The sequence below is a fragment of the Engystomops pustulosus genome, chromosome 1, assembly GCF_040894005.1.
Source record: "Engystomops pustulosus chromosome 1, aEngPut4.maternal, whole genome shotgun sequence".
NCBI lineage: Eukaryota > Metazoa > Chordata > Amphibia > Anura > Leptodactylidae > Engystomops > Engystomops pustulosus.
The window spans coordinates 123,022,526-123,048,405 of NC_092411.1; the positions used below are offsets into that span (position 1 = coordinate 123,022,526).

Consider the following 25,880-nt stretch of genomic DNA (forward strand, 5'->3'; position numbering starts at 1 on the left):
TTACAGGAAAACAGAAGAAATGTGTTCTTTTTCCTAGAAATGCCACCAGGCCTCCTTAAAGACCAATAACCAAAAGTGACTGCAGTCTCTATACCTCACATTACTATGCCTTTGGCCCAAAGTAACTAGCAATTCTGAATATGTCAATCTATAGAACATTTAGTTACCAGAGACATTTGTTCCAATAAGTAAATTATGGTTCTGCAGAATTCAAGATTTTTTAAATATATAAATCCCCTTTACTATAAAGGCACATCTGGTTTGTGAAGTAAAATTACTGCAGCAGCAAAATTGGAACAAAAAAAGAGAAAGCAAAATGAAAAAGAGAACATGTGAACCAGTTATGTGGCCTTATTGTGGAAATTTTGAGGCATTTTATTGATACATGCAAAATTTTAAAATTATTACATCTATACCAAAATTTAATATATTAAGTTTTAAAATGTGCTTTATAATTGAGTTACTGTAATGGTACTTGGTTTGTTGACAAAAAGTTTCTACTTCTTTTCCATTGTAAAAATAGGGAGTGAAAGAATGAGTATTTAAAATTATTATAATATCTTGTAATATGTTATTGGTGTTTGATTTCTTGTACAGAATTTTGGGATCCATTCCTCATTATTATAACATCCGCCCGCCTTACAATTCAACAGGATGAGTTGCTTTAGTGTAAATATCAAAGAACGATATCTTGTTATTAAAGGTAAAACTTGTGGGTACATGATTTACGGAGCAATGACATTTCATGTTCAACATAACCATTGCGAATAGGAAACACTGTAACTGAAGATAAAGACTGTCACTTTCAAACATCTGGGTGAGAATGAAAGATTTACCGTCCTTTCCACATGTCATGCCAGGCAAAGTAGAATCTGTGCATTACAATGCTATTCCCTGCTCGAGCTTCTTCGCTCATTTCATCATTACTGCATTTGCTGGTTAACTTTTCTTAAACTATGCACACATGGACTAACAGGACCCAAGCATCAATTATATTAATCTGCCAGCAACTACTTAATTGTTCATTTCTATTCTGTTGTGAAAATTGCTAATATACATATAACAAAATCTCTCATGGCATGGCATGGAGATCTTACAGGTTCAACCCATAAATTGCTGGTTGTCACATAGAGAATCAGTGATAGAACTAATTGATTTGGTCTTTCAGAAATATGCCCAAAGTTTGGTCTGAAAGTCTACAAGACAATCAGTGGCCTCAGTGACCTCCGATGATGTTGCCGTACTACTAAGGTCTGCAGAGACCACAGATTGGCAACTGCTGGCCCCTGACCATCAACACTTCAGTGACAACGAAAGCTACATCAGAATTATGATTACACTTTCTCTTTTTGTCACGCATGCTCCATACCCCATGGAGTTCTCCAAAATTCATATCAAACTGCATCAAAACTGTTTCTCTGAATACAGTCTTTTACTGTGGAGCCCAGTGAGTCACAGGTGTCTCAGGGCTTTAGACCGGGGGTATTTCATGGATCCCAAATGATAAGCTATGGGTTTGATCATAAATTAGCTTTTAGATATAGTGGGCCCTACAACGGACACAAGGATCCCACACTTTTTGTACTTACTTGCAAAAATTTCCATAAAGTGCTTATAACTATTTCCCTGGATATCCGCTGAGTGGGCCCTGATCTCCTGGACCCCACACAGTAGCTTGGGATGGATCATTGGCAAATGATCAATGTAGCTCACTATATAAATGTGAACTGATGACCCCTACGTGCTAATATAATATAGCAATTTTAGGGATTTTAGTTACAAGTTACTTTCATCCTTCCAGTATAGAAAACAAATTGCAAGTAAACATACTGCTTCTAGGAGAAGGTAACAACTATTTATCAAATGCCAAAAATAATCAACAACCGCAAGTTATATAATGGGTTTTTCGCTCCTACTGCATAAACCATTATGCTAATAACATGAACTCGGCACTACTTCAACTGACAAAATTGCATTAGCAAATATTCATTATTACTAAGATTATGCTTAAAAGCATACTCTAGCATGGGAGGAAAAAACTGCTGTGGGACAAATCAGAGAACAAAATGATTAATGTTGTATGATTAATTTGCACCTTGATTTTCTGGGACATCTCTTTTAAACACCGCATTACAACTACTGCCGGATGGGAGCTTTGATTTAGACTGCCACAGATGCCTCGGGAAAGATTTCAGGCAGGCTAATATTTAAACTTTACTCATTTAATATTCGCATATTCTCCATGCTTTTTGCATGTCTTCAATTTACATAGTAACAGCTGTTTCGCTTCTAATTTAATAGCATTGCCAGGTAAGTCATTTTCAAGCTGCACATTCCATGTTTGTCACTTAACATGCTCGTGACAAGCACCGAAACGCAAGAAAATTACAAGCGGTTGTGTCAGTAATGCTAAAGTCAGCAGTCTTATACACTGGGCTTGTTCTGCTTGGAAAATGATTTTTGGAATTGTAAAAGCAATAAATGGATAAAGGTGTGTATTAACATGATGCTAAATATTTTACATTTTTCTAAAAGTAGATCTACTTGTGATTCATTGTCTCCTATGGGTACTAAGACTAAAAATCACAATAAAACATAGGGTTAAATGCTTCATATGCTATTGGTCAGGAAGTAAGAGTTCTCCTTATAGAGACCTTGCCAATTAAGGGTACCTTGTAGGCATGTGGAGACTTTTAGCCATTGATGTTTCACTAGGGGATTCTAGGAAATTTGCAAATAGATTTTCCAGGAGGGGCTAGGAAAACAATGCCTCTTTTTGCTTGGCAATAGCCTCTCAATGCTGTCTTCAGTTAGGAATTGGTTTCTTATGGAATAAAAATACTGGTTTGGCTTTAACCCCACATCATGTCATTAGGCATCTTGAAAGTCATGCTTGATGTTAAGGCGGCTGCCTTATAAGGTAGCTACATGACATTGTCTCAACCTATAAAATGTATTGTTATGTAAATTTTCTATGCTATGGTAATCCTCCAGAGTAAGATCCAGTCTGTGGAGTAACTCTCCTATCTGGGTGACAATGGCGGCTCTTCAAGAGGGACCCAATATGAAAAATATTCCCGAAGACAGCATATGCAAAGGGGATACTCAGAGCAGAAGCCACTGTTTTGAAAGCCCTCTACTCTGGTTCACAGGTTAAATTCTAAGCACTCTGACACTTTTATGTCTTAAGAGGGTTACAATCAAGTTGGGTGATTTTAGCAGTTAAATTGTTTTGCAACAGTTTTCTTGGACTGAGTAATGGCGTAATAGCTAATAAAATGGTCTGTGCATACTTGGCTGTGGACACCTTGTTAAAATGAAACAATAAGGTATAAAAATGAATAGCCATCTGAAACAATATTTGGCCATATGCATTTGTCACAGAATGATGGAATTTAATGATTAATTTACATGCAGTTGTAATGAACCTATGTACATAAAGGGATATCCAATGGTCACATTCATATGCAAAATGTTCAAGAAATATATTGAGGATACCAAATAATGTCAGAAAAAGCACAAAACATTATGACAGTCAGGATGTTAGATAATGTCACTGATAAGTTGTATGTAGTCTTATTTTCTCTTTGGATTCACAAAATAAGATAAGTGTAGCATACCATGCTCTAATGCCAAGAACAAACAAAATTCTCCTCTGCAACAATGGGGTTCCAGAAGGCGGATCCCCGCCAAGGGTCACTTTTATAACTTGTCTGTGCTTTTTTAATTTATACAAAAGTAATAAAATGGCTTGTACCGGTTAAACAGCACAAAGAATTGTACCAGTTAAACAGCACAAAGAATTGTACCAGTTAAAAGAATTCCATCAGAGCATGGTGGTAACACAATGGGGCCTGCAAAGTGTCTGATAAATTCCAGTGATTGCTATGTGATGTACCAATGCCCATCACTTTTTGACCATGAGATGCAGTGTTCTTATAGATGTTATTTTACTGCATTCTACAAATATCAACTGTTTTCTTTCTAAAGAACTGTTGAACAGAAAAAGATAAACATCATCCAAGTTCAGAATGCAGTTCCTTTACAAAAGTTGAGCATGCCCAGTTTTAAAGCTTAGAGACCCCAACATTAACTGTTATGAGACGGTAACCATGGTATAACTGTTTAGAAAAAGAAATTGAAGCCCACTGAAATAAATGGGCATCCCTTATTTCAAAATTTACTTGAGAAAGCAAGATTGCATGCAACTGTATTCACCTCTAAGCTCAAATATATTGCCCTACACTATTTTAGTTGTTTTGTTTTGTTTTATATCAGAGGGATTGCAGATTTAGTGGATCTACACTTGATGAATTACAGTACCCATGAAATAATTGGTCAGTGATCTCAGTGGCTTGTAACCAAGGGATGTCATCTGCATGTAAATCGAAACACAAAACAATAAGAACATTCTCTGTTTTTTAAAATATTTCATTCAGGCATGCAGTAAACGTCTAGCATTCTCATTTATTGAAATCTCGTTAGATACTAAACCCCAACTTCATCCTTCTCTTCATTCTTGATTTGGCTATCAGGTTCTGCAACCATTGTGGTCTGAATAATAGATCATGAATTCAGACATCTCTGTAGATCGTAATTCTAAGACTACTGTGATGTAACTGTGATTAAAATGAAAGATCTTATGACAATTTCAAAGCCTCATTGTTACTGTCACCAAAATCCTTTCTGTTTGATAGACTCATAAATTATTTTGCTTTACTGGTCTTGGGTCATCCATAACAAGACAATCCAGCCTCTGTTTGTCTATGGAAATACGAGATGTGAGAAGGCTGAATGAGATAACGGGAAAATGAGAAGAATATAAAGATGCAGAAAGCTCCTGTACCTTTTTCCTTCAGCACATTTACATCGCTCAGCGTTTCTCATAGCTTCCTCCAATGAACAATCCAGTTTCTTTCACAATGCTTCATTTATAATTCATTCAGGACAACTTTTTACTTGAGAGTTAAGAGCAATTCAATTGATGATACACTTGGCTCATCAGGAAAATCTGCATTTTAGGTCAGTCAGAATTAAAAGCACTGCAAAGCGTTTTGTTTCCTTCCTCAGTGTCTAAACACCACATAGTCTTGTCTGCCAGCATCACAGAGATCAAGTGTACGAAAAGGCAGTGTATCAATAAAATGGACTGGCTCTGGGGACCATCGGACGTAATGTATCAGTGAACAAAACTTCTGATGAATGTTGGCATAAAGTCAAGTTACTTTAAAGCCTTTGTATTATTGCTGCTTTAAGAGACAAAGGTTTTATTTTTTTTTTCTTCGCAGGGCTTACATTTTGTCATTTAAAGCACATTATCTCAGGTATTGAATGGTACAAAACCTATTGATTCATTGTCTCAAAATTGATTTATTTTTTCAGGACCTTTCCAATTATGCGGAAATACACTTACAGGTAGTCTAACAGCAGTTTTTCACTATACATAGCTGTAGACAGTGTTAGATAGCAGCCCTAGAGATTGATATTACCATGCCTTATTGTGTGTTTTGTTAGTAGAAACGAAACTGTTAAAAATGGACTTAGTGCACTCCTGTGTGAAATCCGATCACAACACTCCTATGTACAGTGTTCTGTGCACGTTGCCATTTTTTTACTCATTGAAATAAAACAACAATGGGAGTCATTTATCATAAGGAGTTTTTCTTTCTCTGAGTTTTTTTTTTGTGCTTATTTATCAGTGTTATTTTGCCATGTTAAATGTGTTTAGTGTTTATAAGTTTTTTCCCTGTTTGCACCTCTTTCCTTTTTCCATGAAAGAATATAGATAATGCAAAGGTTTCTGGCTTAGTTTTGCAACTACTTTTAGTGCAAATGTAGCCGATTTGCACTAAAACAAGCACATCTGTCCTGCTTACTTAAATAGAGCAAATGTAACGCAGAAAACAACTGCTCCAATTTTGTATAACCATTGGAATTAGGGTTGCACAATGCATCAAAATCTTGATACTTGTTCGATACTTTCAAAGTCAGAACGGTTCAAAAATGGGTTTCTGTTACTTGCGGTTTTGAAAGACCTCTACCGTTGTACAGACTCCTTGTATCTGTCTGCAGGGGATTCCCATAAGGCAGACATCGGGCAGGGAATCCTTGTGTCGGTTAAGCGGCAGAGCAGGGACCACGTCATCAGGGAGATTTCCCCATCTGTCCATTTATGGGTCACTACATCTCTCCCAGACACAATTTAATTCAATTAAATAATTTTTGCCCAGTCTGGGATTTGAACCCACAACCTACACACTTCACCTGCCAGGTGGACTTCATGTAACTAAGAGCAGCCCTGTTGCATTGCGACACAAGCTCCATGCACTGGTACATAGAGAGGGATCTTATTATTGAGATGATTATTATTATTATTGATATGATTATTATTGTGATTATTATTACTGAGGTGATTATTATTAGATGATTTTATTATTATGGAGGTGATTATTATTATAAAAGAGATGATTATTATTATTATTATTATTGAGATGATTATTATTATTATTATTGATATGATTATTATTGTGATTATTATTACTGAGGTGATTATTATTAGATGATTTTATTATTATGGAGGTGATTATTATTATAAAAGAGATGATTATTATTATTATTATTATTGAGATGATTATTATTATTATTATTGATATGATTATTATTGTGATTATTATTACTGAGGTGATTATTATTAGATGATTTTATTATTATGGAGGTGATTATTATTATAAAAGAGATGATTATTATTATTATTATTATTGAGATGATTATTATTATACTTATTATTATGGATATCATTATGGATATTATTATTGAGATGATTATTATTATTGAGCTTATGGTGATTATTATTATTATGGAGATTATAATATTTTAAGCATATAAAACAGGTAAATTAAATGAATAAAAAATGTATAAGACAAAAAATAAGGGCTAATTCAGATGGGCGTGGCTGCTGCTCATCTGCAAAAACTGCAGAAATGATGTCTGTGATCAGTCCATATTGTATCCTTAAGCCATCCGTTTTTTTCACATACGCAAAAAAATCTGATGGGTTTCTAATCTACTTCTTGCCCTGCGCTGTTGGTTGCCTAGCAACATTTGAAGAAAAAACACTCTGCTTGCCAATGTCATGCATGTGCAGTGCATTTTTTTGCGGATCCATTGACTTCTATGGATGTACGTGGTCTGCATGCGAGACAAAATAACGCATGCTGTTATTTTTCTCACTGCATGCACATCCAGGAAAAAAGTGGACATGTGAACAGACACATACGAAACAGTTGGTCCATTTGCCATCCGCAAAAAAAGATTGTACATGGACATTGAAAACACCCATCTAAATGAGCCCTAAATGATACTATTTAGAATAGTATTTTATATTAACATTGCCAGGACAACCTTTACATCACATATACTACACTGTCATACAGCACTAAAGCTGTAGCAATTTCAGGCAAATAAATGGTTGACCATTACTGATCACATGTCTTTCAACGGAAATGCAAATGCGAACAGGCTATGCCCCGACCCCAGATATTTGTATTGCATTTCTAAATCCATGTGACTGGACCCTAAACATTCAGATAATACTTTTTTTCTTTTCTTGAAAGTATTGTAACGGTATTGAGTTCCGCAATACTTTTCTGTGTATGGATCGCACTCAAAATTCTGGTATTGGAATAGGCACACAAAAGGTGCAAATCACTTAAAGGGTGCTTTAAGCGTGCAGTAAGGAAGATGAAGTCGTATTTCTAAACAATACACATTGCAGGTGGTAAAGTACAACAATAGCTCTTGACACTTAGTAAGCTTGGCGTAGTAACAGCAACCCTCTCTAACATATGCTCTGACCACAGATAGATACATCTAGAGAGTGCAGATGTTTCATTCCTTACAATAAAAATACTATCTAAACTTGCATTTAACTGAACGCTCTTTTTTTTTGGCAGTGACCGTCTTGGTTCTCATAGGAGAACATAACAAGAAAATTACAAATCCATTTTTACGTTACCTAAATTCAAACACATTTCTTTTCATTTACTCCAAGGCAACATCAAATTACTTGTAGTAAAAGTCTTTAGACTATACGGATCAAATGCAATTTTACATTTCGGAAATGAGTTCACAGACATTGAACAGATGTACTGTGCTGTACTTAAATCCCATTTCTTTTAATCCATCTCCTCCCCCCTTTAAACAAAAAAAATCAGCAAATTCAGCTTCACATATCCTCTAGAGGTCAGCTGTTAATGGCGCAGAAGTGCTATAGGGGTGCAATTATTTTTTTTAAGTAGTCAAAGAGATAAAACACATTCCACAAAGCCTCAATTGCTATCAGCTTACACTTTCATTTAGAGAGCCAGATTGTCAATTTCATTTTGCCACAACCACAAAAATAATAATAAAATCATTTTATAGATTGTAATTACAGAGAGCCTTTGATTCCCATCATGCCATATGCTGACAAAAAAGCGAACATGAGTACAACCATTCCTTCATTGTGCCGTTTGGAAAAATTTGCATTGATTGTCTCATGTGTTTCTCAAGTAGATGCCTGCCTGCTCTGAAGAAAATGCAAAGACAAGGGGAATATAAAGGCAAAGTAAAAACATGTGTCAGATATTTTCTTTTTTTGACAGCTGTTTCCAAACGCTCTACAGGAAGTTATAAAGGTGCAGACCTGTTATCCATGTGAAAATAATTTTCTGGATGTGAATATCGTGAAAATGATAAAATCGGATCACAAAGAATGTGAGAGGAACTACATAACTGCAGTACTAATAGAGCTTTATCTTAAAGAAATCTATACTTAATGCACATCCTGGAGCTCTTAACTATGTGAAATGTTTAAAAATATTAAAGGGGTATTCCGTTGAAGACAAGTTTCTTATATGTACGCAGGATAACAAAATAACACATTCTCTAATTTTTTGTTATTAACAAAAATACAACTTTCACAGATATAAGTCAAACATGTCTCTATCAGTCCTGTGGTACACTATTTCAGTTGCCCCTAGACATGACCCTGTAACTTCTGACTCGGACAGCCATCTTGAATTTATGTGAAGCGGCTGTGCTTGCTGAGATTTCTGTCTCTTTCTGCTCTAAGCCTATAGCCATGCCCCCTGCACAGAGCTCACCGTAACACATACATTGATTCACTTCCTGCCAGCACATTGTGAGCAGAGAAGCTGCAAAAGTAGATTAGTATTTAAGTGATCCGGGGGAAGGGGGAGAAATATCTGTGAGATGTAACAGTGCTGATTGTGTAAAAGTCTGTCAGCCTCTGTCTGTCATACTCTGTGTAATAGACATCTTGTGCATATCCTCTCTCATCTGTCTCATCTCTCCTTATATGTGTCAGTGTGTTAGTACAATGTCAGAAGCCAGATGAAAGTGTATATACACCTGTACCCTGATAATCTAACCACATTGTCACCCCACAGAACTAGATGGATAATAATGTGTCTGCTTAGGGAGTCCCACACCCTGGAATTTTGCACTGACCAGCTTATAGAGTGATAGGAGCTAAACAGCAATAAAACTGAGTAAAATTGTAAAGTAAGGGGTTGACATGATCTTTATTCTGTTACTATCACTAGGGAAAACCCCCTTAATAAGCTTTTAATGATCGATTTACAAATCTTACCATAAACTCACAATTGCTAGCATCAGAAAGGTTGCACAGGTCATAAAAATAATGTATGCCATTCACTGGTTGGTATCAATTTTGATTCTTGGATGCGGGACCTTCTTGGACACGCCATTATTATTTAAAGTTCAGAGTCTTTAAATACACCCAGCGCAGGTTACAATTATAAGACTGGCCCACAAAATGATAATAATACTAAATAATACTACCGTTTCCACTTTAGAGAAGGAGCGTGATGCAGCCACCATACTGCACCATCCTTTTTTATATTGGTTCCCAGAACCTGAGACTGCATTGATCATAATTTTTATCACATCAGTTAGAATAAACGAAGGTAGTTTATTAAAAAAACGTATACAAGGAATATGAGGTCTCATTGGATTCAATCATGATCATTTCTTTGGAACTGATAATAAATAAAGCTGGAGCTTTGAAGGTCAAATCACAAACTTGTTTTGTTTTTTTATTACATATCCTATTGTCAGAGTAATGAATCTTAGATTTTAGTAAGTTTCTAAATTAGTATTATTGGGCAAAAATGTGACAATGTATTTAGGAATACAGTAGCCTCATATTTCACCAAAACACTAAATCATTGTTTGCTTTATTTGTGTTTATAAGGGTTTCAGACAATTTACACTAGAAAAATTCTTATAGGATAACTTGCTTAATGTGTGCATGATCCAATATGAGCTTGTGAGACCCAATGAGAACAATGACTGATGCCAATCTGTGTACAGTGCTTCAGATAATGTTGGCATTAAACATGATATAGGAAATAAATAGTAACTCCTGAGTAAATACTGTAAATAGTATTGAGTAAAGCACACCAGCTGCTCATTTACTGCAGGAAGAAGACCAAACCGTTTCTACACAGACCAGCTGCAGTTGTTATATGCTATATGGAAATCTCATCCAAGAAATTTTCATGAAGGGTAGATAAAATCCCATAAACTGTGTGGATTATTTAAAATATTGCAGTTTCAGATTTTTTCAAGTTACATACCAATATGAAACAGGAAACATTGTATTTGCACCTTAACTGACTGAAGCTAATTCTGTGAATGTCAAAGCTAAGTCAGTAAAGGTACAGCAGCAGCCAGTGGAGGATTTAGACAACTCAGAGTAGTTTCCAGTACTGAGTTTGAATATTCAGAAATATTCTTCGACTGCGTACTGAAAAACTGTTATATGGTCTGAGAATGGAAAGTATTCCCCTTTCACACCATTCTCTTCAATGTCACATCATCAATGTTACGTCACCTCCACCATATCCTGTTATCAGAGAGTGCAATAGCAGGAAACATGTGGAGAATGATGTTCGGAATAACATACTATGGAGTGGAAAAGAAGATGTGTATTCCTCACACTCTGGGCAGTTTATAGTAAATTCCATATCTCTTTTACCATCAGTAAATACAGGGGATACATAAAGTCTAGTTTAGAGACTAGTAGTATTAGTAGTAGTGTACATGAAATTAAACTACTAAACTATAAACATAATATGTACATTCTAAGATTGTCCACATCCTGTCAATGAAATAGCCACAATAATAGTCTTTGGAAAGATTTACTTACAGAGGTGTTGCCCTACCTTTACAGTAAGCACTTGTATAATTTCCCAATGCAGACATATTTCAATTTAGGTATTTCCCAAGAGAGGATGCTGTAATGTCTGATATGAAGACTCCTGTGAGGCCAACCACTTGTAAAAATATAATGACGGCCATGACAAAAGGACCTGTCCCTGGAGATGCTTAATGTTCCCATTACAAGTAATTTCCGACTCCATGAGGAGTTTAATTTAAAAACCAAATTACTGAACAGACCTCAACTGCTCAAATACCAAAGCCATCCAAAGACAATATGCAATGAATGTAAGTCACCACAGAAAGACTATGTAAGCAAACATCTTCTTAGAATTACAAGTTGACATCCCACTATGGCAATGGTTGTCTTGTTATTTATCGGACCTGTCAGCTCTCCTGAAATGCGAATTCTAGTAGATGCCTATATTCTCCATGACATAACACAATTAGTAAAATTCTAAGCTATGATCTTGCAACACTGTTATTTTTGGAAGATATAAGGGTCTACTAGACAAGACATGTCTGGAGAGGCAACAGGATCTAGAGTAGTAAATATTGAACCAATGTCTGGAATTAGTACTTTTTTTTATTATTAACTAATAAACTTACCTATGTCCTTACCGGAAGTGTAGAGTGACTCATCATGTCCAGTCTCTGTTAGTTATATAGAGGCTCAATAGTGATGTCACATTGACAAGCGCACACCCGCTTCACCACAATACAGGCTGTAGTGGGTGTGTCGTAATGCCGTAATGTTACCACTGAGTCTCTATAGAGGGCAGCGTTGACATGAGGTGCACTGGAAGTAAGGACAAAGGTAAGGTTTTTTTTTTCTAAACACGACGGCAGACTTATGTTTCTTACATCTGTATTTAAAAAAGAAAAGAGACTTGTCTGACCTTAGTAGTACAGCGGTTCCCCCTATGTCTTTAGATATACCCTACTGTTACTTTATTGGAGACATCTAAACTGTAAGAATGTAAAGGCCTAAATAGGAAAATGAAAAAGGAACTTGTCCCAGGTTTATTTAAAGTTTGCTGTGGTACCTACACTCCGTCTCATTTCTGCGTCTGTGGTTTTATATTACTAGCAATTTACTAGAGTTATATCGCATGTGAAGTGTTTATTTGCCTTGTTTATTCCTCCCATGCCTGTGAATTCCTCTAAAACAGATTACAGCATGACATATGACTGCTTTACTTTCATTCATTTGCTGTGTTCACAATGTTGCAAACCGCTAATACATTCTACATTAAGTATTTAACTGCCACATTTAATAGTCGCAAACATGAAACTAATGTTGAATTAATGTGAAGCAATAACTGAAAAGGTAAATCACCAATATGAGGATGTGTCTAGAATTCTGCTTCTCTTTGCTGTAGTTTCAAGCAAACTGAAGCTGACTCCATTGAAATCCAATACACACAGAATGTGTCCTTGATATTGTCCACTGACGGCATATCAGTTTTACATTCTGCATTGTCAATCTATGTCATTTAAAGATTTCCCTCATAACTAATCCACCTTTCTGGATTAGTACCATACTGTTAGCATTTGGCCTCAGTGCACATTTTGGGAATTGCACCAGAGCTACATTGGCTTAGACATACAAATGTCTATACACAAAACTGGAGACTTGCTATCCCTGCTGTACATGCATGAGTTAAATCATTACCAATTAAAAGGGTCAATTTCCATAAGTTGTCCATACACATAACATATACGTAGGCTATAGCAGCTAGTTCCAGCCCTTTAAGACAAGTTGGCAAAAGTATGATGTTTCAAGTCGAAAAATTGTGTTGAAAATTGCATGTGTATGGAATGATCATCTGCAGTCGGAAGGTTATAGAACCTCTTCCTACATAAGTGCTCATTGCATTTTATGTTAGTTTACATTGCATGTAAACATTTGGAACAAACATCTAACTTGTCTGAAGGACAATTGACTGGCTGCAATCAGGCTGATGAAACTCTTATGCTGACACACCAATTGGCAGACATGTACTTATTGAAAAGTCTTGTAGGATAAACACATCTGACAGTGCCAAAATTTGCCTTTCCGGGTCCAGATATAATCAGGGTAACATTTGCTCATAGTCTGTAACACTAAGGACACTAGAACTGGTTAGTGGTGAATATATATGAACACATGGAAAATATGTACAGTGGTGGCCAAAAGTATTGGCACCCCTGCAATTTGTCAAATAATACTATTTTTTTCAAAAAAATGATTGCAATCAGAACTTTGTTGGTATTATTATCTTCATTTAATTTTTCTTCAATAGAAAACCACAAAAAGAATTGTCAAAAAGTCAAATTGGATATAATTCCACACCAAACATAAAAACCCAATAGTATTGGCACTGTTTGAAAAATTATGTGAAGCTTTTCTAATTTGTGTAATTAACAGCACCTATAACTTACCTGTGGCACCTAACAGGTGGTGACAATAACTAAATCACACTTGCAGCCAGTTGAAATGGATTAAGGTTGACTCAAGCTCTGCCCTGTGTCCTTTTGCGTACCACATTGAGCATGGAGAAAAGAAAGAAGACCAAAGAACTGTCTGAGGACTTGAGAATCAAAATTGTGAGGAAGCATGAGCAACCTGAAGGTTACAAGTCCATCTCCAAAGACCTGAATGTTCCTTTGTCTACCGTGCACAGTGTCATCCAGAAGTGTAACGCCCATGGCACTGTGGCTAACCTCCCTAGATGTGGACGGAAAAGAAAAATTGACAAGATATTTCAACGTAAGATTGTGTGGATGGTGGAAAGAGAACCTCAACTAACATCCAAACAAGTTCAAGCTGCCCTGCAGTCCGAGGGTACAACAGTGTCAACCCGTACTATTTGTCAGCGTCTGAATGAAAAGGGACTGTATGGTAGGATACCCAGGAAGACCACACTTCTTACACCGAAACATAAAAAAGCCTAAAATGTTTTGGGAGAATGTTCTCTGGTCAGATGAGACAAAAGTAGAGCTTTTTGGGAAAAGGTATCAACATAGAGTTTACAGGAAAAAAGAGGCCTTCAAAGAAAACAACACAGTCCCTACAGTCAAACATGGCAGGGGTTCCATGATATTTTGGGGTTTCTATGCTGCCTCTGACACTTAACTGCTTGACTGTGTGCATGGCATTATGAAGTCTGAAGACTACCAACAAAGACTACCAAAAACCCAGTGTAAGAAAGCTGGGTCTCCCTCAAAGGTCATGTGTCTTCCAGAAAGGCCTATGACCCAAAACACACTTCAAAAAGCACTAGAAAATGGTTTGAGAGAAAGCACTGACCTTCTGACTAAATAAACTGACTAAGGAGACTATTTACAATATTTATTGTTTATATATTATTTGAGAACATTAAAACAACAAGTGAAGCAGCACTCCGTATGGTTAAAGTGAAGAAGTTTTTTATTCCACCATGGATGAGGATGCAACGTTTCGTCTTGCTCTATGAAGACATTATCAAGCATAGTGAGTCAGCGATCAGCTGACTTAAATAGTCAGGTGAGATAATCACCGGCATCTGTGACATCAGTTGTATAAATACAAAATATACAATAATACAAGGTTATTATTGTATATTTTGTATTTATACAACTGATGTGATCAGTTTATACAACTGACAACTGATCACTATGCTTGTCTTCATAGAGCAAGACGAAACGTTGCATCCTCATCCATGGTGGAATAAAAAACTTCTTCACTTTAACCATACGGAGTGCTGCTTCACTTGTTGTTTTACTGCTACGACTAACGGGGTTGTCGGACCCCGACGAAGACCTGCACCCTCCTATTTTTTCACACGGTGCCGTTCCACCCTCTGTTTTTTCCATTATTTGAGAACATAATGTTCTGGGCCTGAACCCGGGCATAGTAGCCCAAAAGGAGGGAGGAGGTTTGTGTGCTTTTCACCCCTCCCCTCTTCATAGAAAGATGAGCAACGGCAAATACATTTCCTATATTGAGTGATGCGGTCACTCGGCTCAGTTGCAGTGTGGTGAGACACCGTGTGTTCACCTTATCATGATAAGGTGCCATATACCTCAATGTTGGCCATGATCTGGACACATTATAATTGTGTGAATAAGCCCTTAACTAGTATTACTCTATGTAAAGTAGTGTTCTGGACCTAATGTTTCAATGTAGCCAATGTTAATCCATGTACAGTAGTTTTCTGGACCTAATGTTGCAATTTAGCTAATATTACTCTATATACAGTCATGTTCTGGACCTAATGTTACAATTTAGCAAGTATTACTCTATATACAGTAGTGTTCTGGACCTAATGTTACAATTTAGCTAGATCTATGTACAGCAGTACGAATAGAGAGAAGAGTCAGCTCACCTGGGGGCTATCCAGTCATTCCTGTTAGATTGGAGCATGGATTAACTTTGTTTTAAGTCCACAAATAGAAAAACAGATGAAATCCAGCTCACAAAGCAATCCAGAATTTTCATAAAAACATGATAATTTCTTTTAAAATCTATGATAAACAAGACATGGAAAACGCACAGCCACACCTCACAGTCTACCCGTTTCAGAAATACGTAGACCGTGAGGTGTGGCTGTGCGTTTTCTACGCCTTATTTATCATGGATGAATGAAATAATGAAAGAATGAAATAAAGGAATCATCATGTTTTTATAAAAATTCTGGATTGCTTTGTGAGCTAGATTTCATCTGTTTTTCTATGTACAGTAGTGATCTGGACTGAATGTTACAATTTAGCGAGTATTACTCTATGTACAGTATTATTCTGGCAGACACCGTTGGTACCTAAATTCCCTTTCTATGTGTCACTTACCTCTGTCATACCTACAGCAATCCATTAAACAAATATACTCATAATAACTATATAATGTATAACTTGATAAGGTCAAAAGCTCCTAGAAAAACATATGAGGAAATATGGAAACATCTTATCGTAAAGAGAATAGGGGAAGCTTCTCCAGAGGTTGTAATGCCACTAGTCATTGTCATAGGCCCATGGCTTGGCCACCTACATGATGAAAGTGAGTGATAGTCTGATTAAAGTTGGAGCCCTGGAACCATATAAAGGACTCCATTTCATGTGTCTATAATTCATCACAGAAAATAACCCATTTGTTGTGCCTCAGGTATCAGGACAGTAATATTGTATAGCCATATTCTGCACCGAATCAATGTGGGGAGAAAAGAGCACAGAACCAACATTATAACAGCAATACTCAGTAGAACTGTATTTTCTGCAAGTAATAAAAAAAACAAGACGTATGACATATTTTTTAACAGACAGTATGCAAGCACATATAAAAGACTATGTCATTTTTATCTGGGGTATAAAGTGAAAGGGAGGACGGCTTAAAGAAGACTTGTCACAGTTTTCATTTTATAACCTGTGATTTGATTGGTTGTTTTGGGAAATAAAGACTGATCTTTTTTTAAGTCAGTTTCACAAATCTGCAACATTGGTAATGCTGACAGAGCAAATACATTAGCATTAAGCAACCAGGGGCTTGGAATCACATGTGCCTCTCCAGCTGACATTAGTTCTATCTATTATTTTGCCCTAATGGCACCTAAGATGCCATAATCTTACTGAAACTTGGTCATATGGTCCATGACATATCTTTGCAAGTGACCATTTTAGTAGGCCATTTCATTATATCTCTTTTTATTTATGATAACCAGCATAGTTCAACACCTTCAGTCATTTAGTGACTTTTACTGTTTTTATAAAACAACACATTTAAATACAAATAAAGTTCATTATTTTGTCATATTTTACATAAAATAATTATTGAATAATGGCAACATTTCTTAAATACCATGAAAGTAAATGTTCACATGTTTTATATATAAACAAAGCAGTGCCAGTATAAATAGTATATACTGTAGCTTTACGACAAAGCGTTAAACCTGTTACATAACAGAAAACAAACAGCACCCAACAAGCACCAATGACTTAATATGGATTCTGTAGAGAAAGTGTTTATCATCATGCTAAATGTCGGAATCTGTATTCCAGGCCCCAATAAGCATGCAAGCACATCCTATGGGGCGATTCTGAAGTTCAGAAGCGGCCTGGGAAATATGCTGTGCATTTCCAGACCAACTACAGCTTTGCTTAGCCTGACTTATTTGATGAAAGTGGTTAAAGGGGGTTTTCCTACGAACAAAAGTTAGGCCCTATCCACTTGCTGAACAATGGGGGTCTCAGTGATGAGATCCCCACAGATCACGAAAACGAGGGGTCCGATGGGGTCCCACTTACCTCAGACGGATCCCTTGTCGCTCTGTCAGATTAATGGAGCAGACGATCGCGCATGACCATTCTGCTCCATTAATTTCTGTGGAGCTGACGGAGATCGAAAAGCACGGGGCTCAGCAATTTCCATCAGCTCCATAGAGATTAGTCGAGCAGAGTGGTCAATTAGTCTGACGGAGCAACTAGGGGATCTACGGAGGTACGTGGGACCCCATCGGACCTCTTGTTTTCGTGATCTGTGGGGGTCTCATCACTGATATCCTGTGGATATGGCCTAACTTTTGTTCGTGGAAAACCCCTTTAATGATGTTCCAGTCCAACTGCACTGTGAACTGCAACTTCTACTGTGCTGTACTGCACAACTCTGTGAGTAAAGGACACCAGAGCTGCCATTAATTCGGGAGGTTTAGGTCAGTGAAGCTGCAGCCACACTGAAAAAGATGGCCTTCACATGGACTGTACTCCCTGTACCACTCACAGCTTTCTAAATTGGCACTAAAATATTTACTATACGCTAGAGAATTGCATTGACAGCAAGTTACGGTACTTGTTCTCTATTTAATATAAATGAAACAATGCAGTGTCATAGTGGCAGGGTTAGGACATAATGGGTAACTATAAATAAGTATGTATATGTATTGCATTTGCAGCAAAGACACTTGATAAAAAGATGGCTAGGTGTATGCACATTTAAAGGAAACCTACCACTTCTGACGGTAGGTATGAGATACAAACACCGGGCACCAGCTCAGGGTGAGCTGGTGCCGGTGCTTAGTCTCGTTAGTGTTAAAACCGCGGTATCGCGGTTTTAACACTTTTGAAACTTTCTAGCAGAAACTGCTTCGGCGCTTCGTGCACACGATCGTGCGCGCGCCTACATTGGAAACGCCGCAGGCGTTGCGCGCGCACGATCGCGCGCAGCGCCGAAGCAGTTTCTGCTAGAAAGTTTCAAAAGTGTTAAAACCGCGATACCGCGGTTTTAACACTAACGAGACTAAGCACCGGCACCAGCTCACCCTGAGCTGGTGCCCGGTGTTTGTATCTCATACCTACCGTCAGAAGTGGTAGGTTTCCTTTAAGCAATCGTCTATTAGCTTACAGCACCAGAATGTTGTCAGGTCTGACACAGAACATTTGACACCTGCCACCAGCTAAACATGCTTCATACGTCTCTACCATGTTCTGGAAATAAGACAAAGGATTGCTCGTCTCATCTTAAATACTCTGCCTGTCACGGCAGACGATCGCACACTTTAAATGATCTTGATGTGATGATAGGCTAGGGACCAGCAGTAATGTGCAGCAGGCTAAGGATGTCATCCAAGCGCTCGGTAAACTAATAGATACTTCAAATGAAAATATGCAGTTTCCCTGTTCAGAATGTATCCCATTGAGAAAAACAAAGTATTTTTACCAGCTCAACAAATCTGCCATTCTTGAACTAAAAGCCAGATGTAACTGAGACAATTCCACTTTCATGATGAATGTGTCTGATTTGAAGGTACATTTTCTGTATTAATAGAATCGCCGCGTTCATAACATATGCCTGTCCCTGATGACACAACAGATCCTTAAACGCAAGCAAGGCTATGTCTGCTCCGCTGGAGGCCCATTAATTCAGAAAATTAAAAGAAAACGCCAGCAATTTCAGCAGCTCCCATGAAACCCGGCCATATACATACAGTTATGGCTTTCCTGCACTCATTGTGCTTACTGAATATGCATCATGTTTGTATTAACACTTGAAAGTCATATGGAAAAGTCTGAATCAATCATACTACGTGCAAGAACTACCGCCCATACAGACATTTTCCAGTGGATTCCTGTGTCTCTGTGAATACACGCTTTACCGCCTGTTAAGGTCATTTATAATAATGGAACATATGCCTCCTGTAGCTCAAATGCCATTTGCAATGATGCATAGACGTATGGATCACAATGTCATCTCTGAATTCTTTTAATCTCTCAAGCAGAACCTTTGGATGATTTGGGATGGACATGTCTCATTATGTTTTCTACAGAATATTGGGAACATCTACCATATTACTCATTTTAGGCACATTTTCACTATTAAAATACAGATATGTGCCTCTCTTTATGGTGATGCATTATACTTACACTGGGGCAGACATACTAAAATTGTTTTAAAGTAAGAAAGCAGGTTGGTCTGAAGGCTCTAAAGCTGAGCCCTGAGCCTATAAGGGCTTGCCTATAGAATAATACATTACAGTTTACTATTGTATTATGTGTTATTTATATCAGTTTTTTATTTCTCTTTTAAGGCCAGCATATATCTATCCCAGAGATCCTTGACTGGTGCTTTATTCCTCTCTTTGTGTGTATATATATATACATTTAGTAAAATGGAAAGAGTGATGTCATCCAGTTGCAATAAAAAGAAACCTAATGCATCTATATTTACTGTAAAGAATTACAGCTCTCTAGCAATGGCAAGATATAATCGCTTCTTGGAGGCTGAGCAGCTGTTACAAACTGTCTAGGACTTTTATTGGAACCAGTCCTATGTTTTATGAACCCCCTTGTGATGATGCAATCTGTCTAGTATAAAGGATAATATATCATGCAGCTACATAAAATCCTCCACCAATGGTTTGGGGGAGTATTTTCTTGAAGGAGATTAGACAATTAACCCAGAGCAAAGGAGAAATGGAGAAACAGCTCCTTAGGAAGGGCATGCTATCCGGTTCTTGGATGACTGCCATGTATGTTCACTGCCTCAACACAGTTTCTAAATACTGTTCTCACACCAGAAACAGTAATTCCAGTTTTGCCTACCCGAAAAATGTATTGGGCAGGCATCTAATATGGTTTATACTGCATAACCCTCATAACTAAACCATATGTATAAGAAAGCCTATAATAAATTGGGTTCAATATTTTGTGTTTTTTGGGGCTAATGTCATGTTTTTTATACATGAAGATGTGGGAGAAGGGAAGTAATTTCTCTTAAAAATCATGTCATACTAGCAATACTAATACTAGTACTAGAATATCACTTTTTAATAAACAATATTTCTAAACAATATCAAAAATCTGTCAATCTTCCCACTGCCAATCCCCCCTATGTTTCTGGATCCCTTGAAGCTTGTAGAACTTCGAGGATGGGAGCCTCTCATTGTCACCTTTTGCATTACTCTTCCTTTCCTTCACATGTCTTCCTTGTCAGCGGCTCGCAGACATCACAGTGTGCGCCGATGGTGGCGCACACACTAGAAAGTCAGAGAGCCGATGATATCACAGCTCGAGCGACGGCACCACACGGAGCCGAAGCCAGAACATCGTTGAACAGAAGAGGACCTTCCGGGGAGAGGGCATCGGGCAGTGAGTACACTTTTTTTCTTATAGGCTGGGCATGGGCTGTTTACTGGGTGAGGGGCTGCAGGCTGTATACTAGGGACAGGGGGCTGCAGGCTGTATACTAGGGACAGGAGGCTGCAGGCTGTATACTGTGGGCAGAGGTTGCAGGCTGTATACTAGGGGGAAAGGGGCTGCAGGCTGTATACTGGGGGGGTAGGGGCTGCAGGCTGTATACTGGGGGCAGGGGCTGTATACTGGGGGGCAGGGGCTGCAGGCTGTATACCGGGGATAGGGGCTGTATACTGGGGGGTAGGGGTTGCAGGCTGCATACTGGGGGCAGGGGCTGCAGGCTGCATACTGGGGGCAGGGGCTGCAGGTTGTATACTGGGGCAGGGGCTGCAGGTTGTATACTGGGGGGCATGCACTGGATAGCTGTATACTGGGGGTAGGCTGGGACCTATGCATTTCCTACCCTCAGCCTATAGTCAATAGTTTTTCCAGTTTTTTTGTGTTAAAATTAGTACCTCTGCTTATTCTCGGTCGGCTTATACTCAAGTATATACGGTGCTGGATCATCTATCTATCTTCCTATTTATCTACTGGAGTCAACATGGCTTTGTTTAGGATCCTGGGCACTATTCACACAGATGAAGGAGTTTTTTAAAAGGATGAATATTGTCCATTTCTAGCAAAGACACATGGGTACCTTATGTAAAAGAATGGCCAACTCTTTTAACATAATAGTTTTTTATCACATGGTTTGGGCTTGGATTAGTACTATTGAAAGAGTTATCAATTGTCCTTACTTATGTTTACCCTAATTGCACCTATTACTCATAGCCCAAGACCCCTACCATTCATTACATTCTGATTTATCTGCACTGCTGCGTCATCTACCTTATTTTATCAAACAGCCTTACTTGATATCTTTGATACAAGTAAAGGAAGCCTAGTCTCAATGATAGGGATGGTCTTCTCGTAGAGGTGCTTTGGAGAGGTTTCATTGCAATTATAAAATCAGTTTTGTCTATTTTATGCTCTAAATTCAGTGAATTAGAAAATGGTTATTCTAAATTAATTTCCATCAAAAAAATGTAACTGTGAATGTAATAAAAAGCACAGCCCAAACACCACAAATTGTAGAAAAATATCAATGTTGTACAATTTGGATTTACAGGGAAAGCTGCTGTAGTGCGTGCCTGCTGACCTTTACTCAGTACTGTAATTATGTCTACTACCAACAACATGCTAGATGTCGAGCCCTGGTTACACAGGCTATGTCAGAGGCATTGGAAATAGAACAAATTACTTAAACTGCACAATCAATTTATTTCATGAGCCTAAAATAGCTGGCATATACTTCTCTGGTAATAAAACCTTCTCCTAACTTATTTTCACCTTATAAGCTTATACGCATGCATAGAGTGTGAGACAACATGTAAAATGTCATAGTGCTTCCAAGGTTATGATATCAACTCATTCAGTATAGAGAAAAAAGTAAAGCTTGGACTCTTGGGACAGCAAAGTGCTGTTTTGCAGACTACAGGGTGTCTCCTTATAGTGAGCAATATGTTCAAAAAACTCTGAAGTTCCCAAACTCCAGTGCAAAGTCAGAAACTACCTGTATCTCTAACCCTTTCTTGATTGTAGCATGTCAGAAGGCAACAACCAAGCAGCAGTAGTACTCATGGAAAACTCCATAGCATAATTCAGGGGTTATTAGACTTCCGAGCTGAAGAAGCTGGGTACTTTTAAGCGCCCCTTGAGCCCCATTGATGGTTTTTTTTGTTGTCCCGCAGCCCAGTCCCTGTCAAAGTGTATCCTCTATTAAGATGTTAAAGTGTTTGTGTGTACTTTCTAGAAGTCATGTTTGAAGAGAGCGACAAATGCTTAGCAAGTATAATGCATGGGTTATATTATTTAGATTCGGATGATGCAGGATATTTTCTGGACATCCAGTACCTGCAACAACAGTCTTACAGTAAATCTAAAAACAAGCTGGAGAGTAAGCTCATACAACCCTGTGTTATTGTTGTCCAAAATTTTTTCCAACTGCAAACTACATTTGGTCTGAGAGGAATCCTTTAACCCTATTATTTGTAATGATCATGAATTAGACACATTCTTCTATAACTTGTCACCTCATATTAGAGGTGACATTTTCACTTCTAATCTCTATTGTCCCAAATTGTCTTAATATAGGGAGCTTTCATATGCTCTTCAAATAAATGTTATGTACTGAGTCAACAAACCCTTTCCAATTGCAGACTAATTATAAATCTGTTTCATAATTAAAGTGGGTCAATGTCGTAGCTCTGTGTGTTTGCACAATTATACCATCCCTTTTTATTGAAGTTGAAACTCTGTCTCCTTGGCCATCGGCAATGGGCTGCTTCTAACATAGAAGATATTAGGGATGTTTTATCATCAGACAGAGCCCACATGAACTTGGGCAGCTGCCCTGTAGCCAAACTGCCCATACTTTATACCTGCAAGCCTGTGTAAATGAACACAGTCACCTCCTCAGAGTATTATGTTATAGTTGGATGATAGCTGGGTGTCAGTTGATAAGTCAGTACTTGGCTATTACCCCTGATACTAGAAAGGAATTTCTCAAACTAACTCTGTCACTCTCTCGATTATAATTTTCAATATTTTCCCCCTTGAACTGATTGCCCGGGATCAGGGGTCTTTAAATTCACATGTCCAGTGGTATAAAAATGACAAATGGGCTATACTCACCCCTGTCACCCTGACACCAGTCCTGCCTGTTATCATCGACCTCCGAGTGTATACACATGCTCAGCGATAGCATACTGTAATAGGTGCACACCTTTAAACATGAATCTGCCGCTGACCCGCTGTATACCAACCAAGGCTCACAGTGATAGGCGACACCACACATTCATTTTTTTTTATACAACCCTCACTTCCCGGGTCCTGTTTTTTAAAAACCCTGTTCCTGGACAACCCTTTTTGTAATCCCTGTTCTTACTAAATCTAAAGAGCAGTTGGTTAAAAATTCTGGCCTGCTGTCTTAAGAGAAATATAAAGATAAATGTATGTTATCTTTTATCCATTTATATAAACTGTGTGTGTATAGAAAAGGTGTACACATTTTAAACCCAGGGTTACATATACAGTAAATCTTTTTCCCTTTATCCTATACACTCTATACTTATTAGTAATTTGCATATCATTTGCAAAGGGTGATAAATCTAAAAAATGGGGCGGCTTACGTTGTTTACATTTTGTCTCCTTTACTGAGTCTATTAAACATTGGCAGTTGTCATGAACTCCCCTATCGTCAATCTGATAATCTTTATCTCCTTCATGCTAGCATGTGCTCCAAAGAACCTCTTAAAGTGCATGGACTACTCGATGGCAACTGCTGCGGCAGCTGCCATAGACTGCTCAAAGAAGCAGGATTTACAGTCCACTCAGTGTGATTTTGTTTAGTCTATGGCAGTGATCTGCTACCTATAGCTTTCCAGCTGTTGCCATACAAATTGCTAAGAGCTGGGAGTTGTAGTTCTACAACAGCTGGCAACCCAGTGGCTGTATGCCGAGAATAACCAACTAGCAATACTAATAGTGGAATAACGTGAAACGTTTCATACCGAACTAATGTTGCGCCCCTTTTGTCTGCGAGGCCTGGCAAGCTGAGCTGCATTCAGTTCTCCACAGCTTTTATGTAAAGCTTGGCTTTGTAGTGTAGCGTAGGGGGACAAGCAAAGTACGATTGCTTAGTACGGGGCGCACATTTAGACAGTTAGCCCATTACAAATATTGAAGAAGTCATGTAAATAGTCATTTTCAGAGGGTGGCCTAGAGCCAGTTAGGTTCCCACAGCGTTTTTAGAATTCTGTCATAAAAAGGCCCGTTCAAAGGCCCTCAAAGTTTGCCAACCAAAAACAAAACTGCTCGTTATGGTCAAGACCTTAAAGAGAACAAAGCACGAGACTTACTTTCAGCATCAGCATGGAGTAGGAAGCACAGAAGTACCAGCACTGGCCTGGCAAAGTTCATCATCTGACAGCTTGGCACCTGCATGCTTAGGAAGGCTTGATTTCACCAGCTCTCAAAGCCAACTGGAGTCTACCCACTTAATGCGTTTTAGTGCAGTATGTTCACAGCCTAGAAAGACAAAAAATAAATGAAGCACAGATAAGACTAGAATCCTTATAGCGTATTAATGTGACATGGTCATCATGCAACACACTGTAAAGCTAGCCCATTTTTACATTATTCTAACTGAAGCACATTACACACTTTGTGCCTGTGCCAGCACACTCTGTGCCAAGATGCAGCTTGGCAGAGCTGGTGATGTATTTCCCCATATTATTGCAAAGTAAACCTAATCCCAGATGGTTTCCTCCCCTGGTCAGATCATCACCCGAATAATTTATCTTCATAATTAGCTGTCATTTTAGTAAAGGTAGTGCCAGGTTAATGTATTACACATGTTTTAGCACATGAAAAATTCCATGCATATTTAGAAAGAAGTTATAGGTAAAATGTTTTCCTAGTTTTAATTTACAAGATAATGAATCTCAGCATGGCACAGCATTATGATCAATTGGAGGGTTACTGGGGATTTACAATGGGTGGGATTTTACATTCTTTGACACTATATGTATGTTATCGCTGCCACATAAGAGAAAACTGCCCATACATGAATGTAGACTCTTGTAACGCTGTGGAAAGATGTATCATTGCTATTACATTGCTCTTTGGTCTTTAAAATATTGCAATTTGCCCCAAAGTGCACAAGTGTGCAGGGGGCAGGATATTAAGTAATTAAACGTTCTGCTCTGCTTTCTTTTTATGTGAAGTGAAGCCTCCTGTCTTTTACATCATCAGCCAGACATTCCTGTCCATAAAATGGCTGCAGATGGAGGGTCCTGTGATATCTAACTGTCCGTGAACAATCGCCCTGCCAGGACCTTATGATTGTATTTATGTATATAAGATTAAGGCAGGGTGATTGTTCATAGACAGATAGAGATCACATGATTCTCCATTTGCGGCCATTTTATGGACAGGAATGTTTGGCTGATGAGGTA

At 38.0% G+C, this 25,880-nt stretch overlaps 1 protein-coding gene across 43 annotated transcripts in view; it reads right to left on the reverse strand.

Moving 5' to 3' along the window:
* Positions 1 to 25,880, reverse strand: part of PTPRD (protein tyrosine phosphatase receptor type D) — a 1,096,207-nt gene that overhangs the window by 187,090 nt on the left and 883,237 nt on the right. For all 43 annotated transcript variants that reach the window (XM_072152314.1, XM_072152279.1, XM_072152402.1 and 40 more), the window contains one exon: positions 24,783 to 24,951. In XM_072152314.1, the coding sequence (XP_072008415.1) occupies positions 24,783 to 24,867 (85 nt within the window). In that variant the 5' untranslated portion in view covers positions 24,868 to 24,951. The remainder of the gene's footprint in view (positions 1 to 24,782; positions 24,952 to 25,880) is intronic.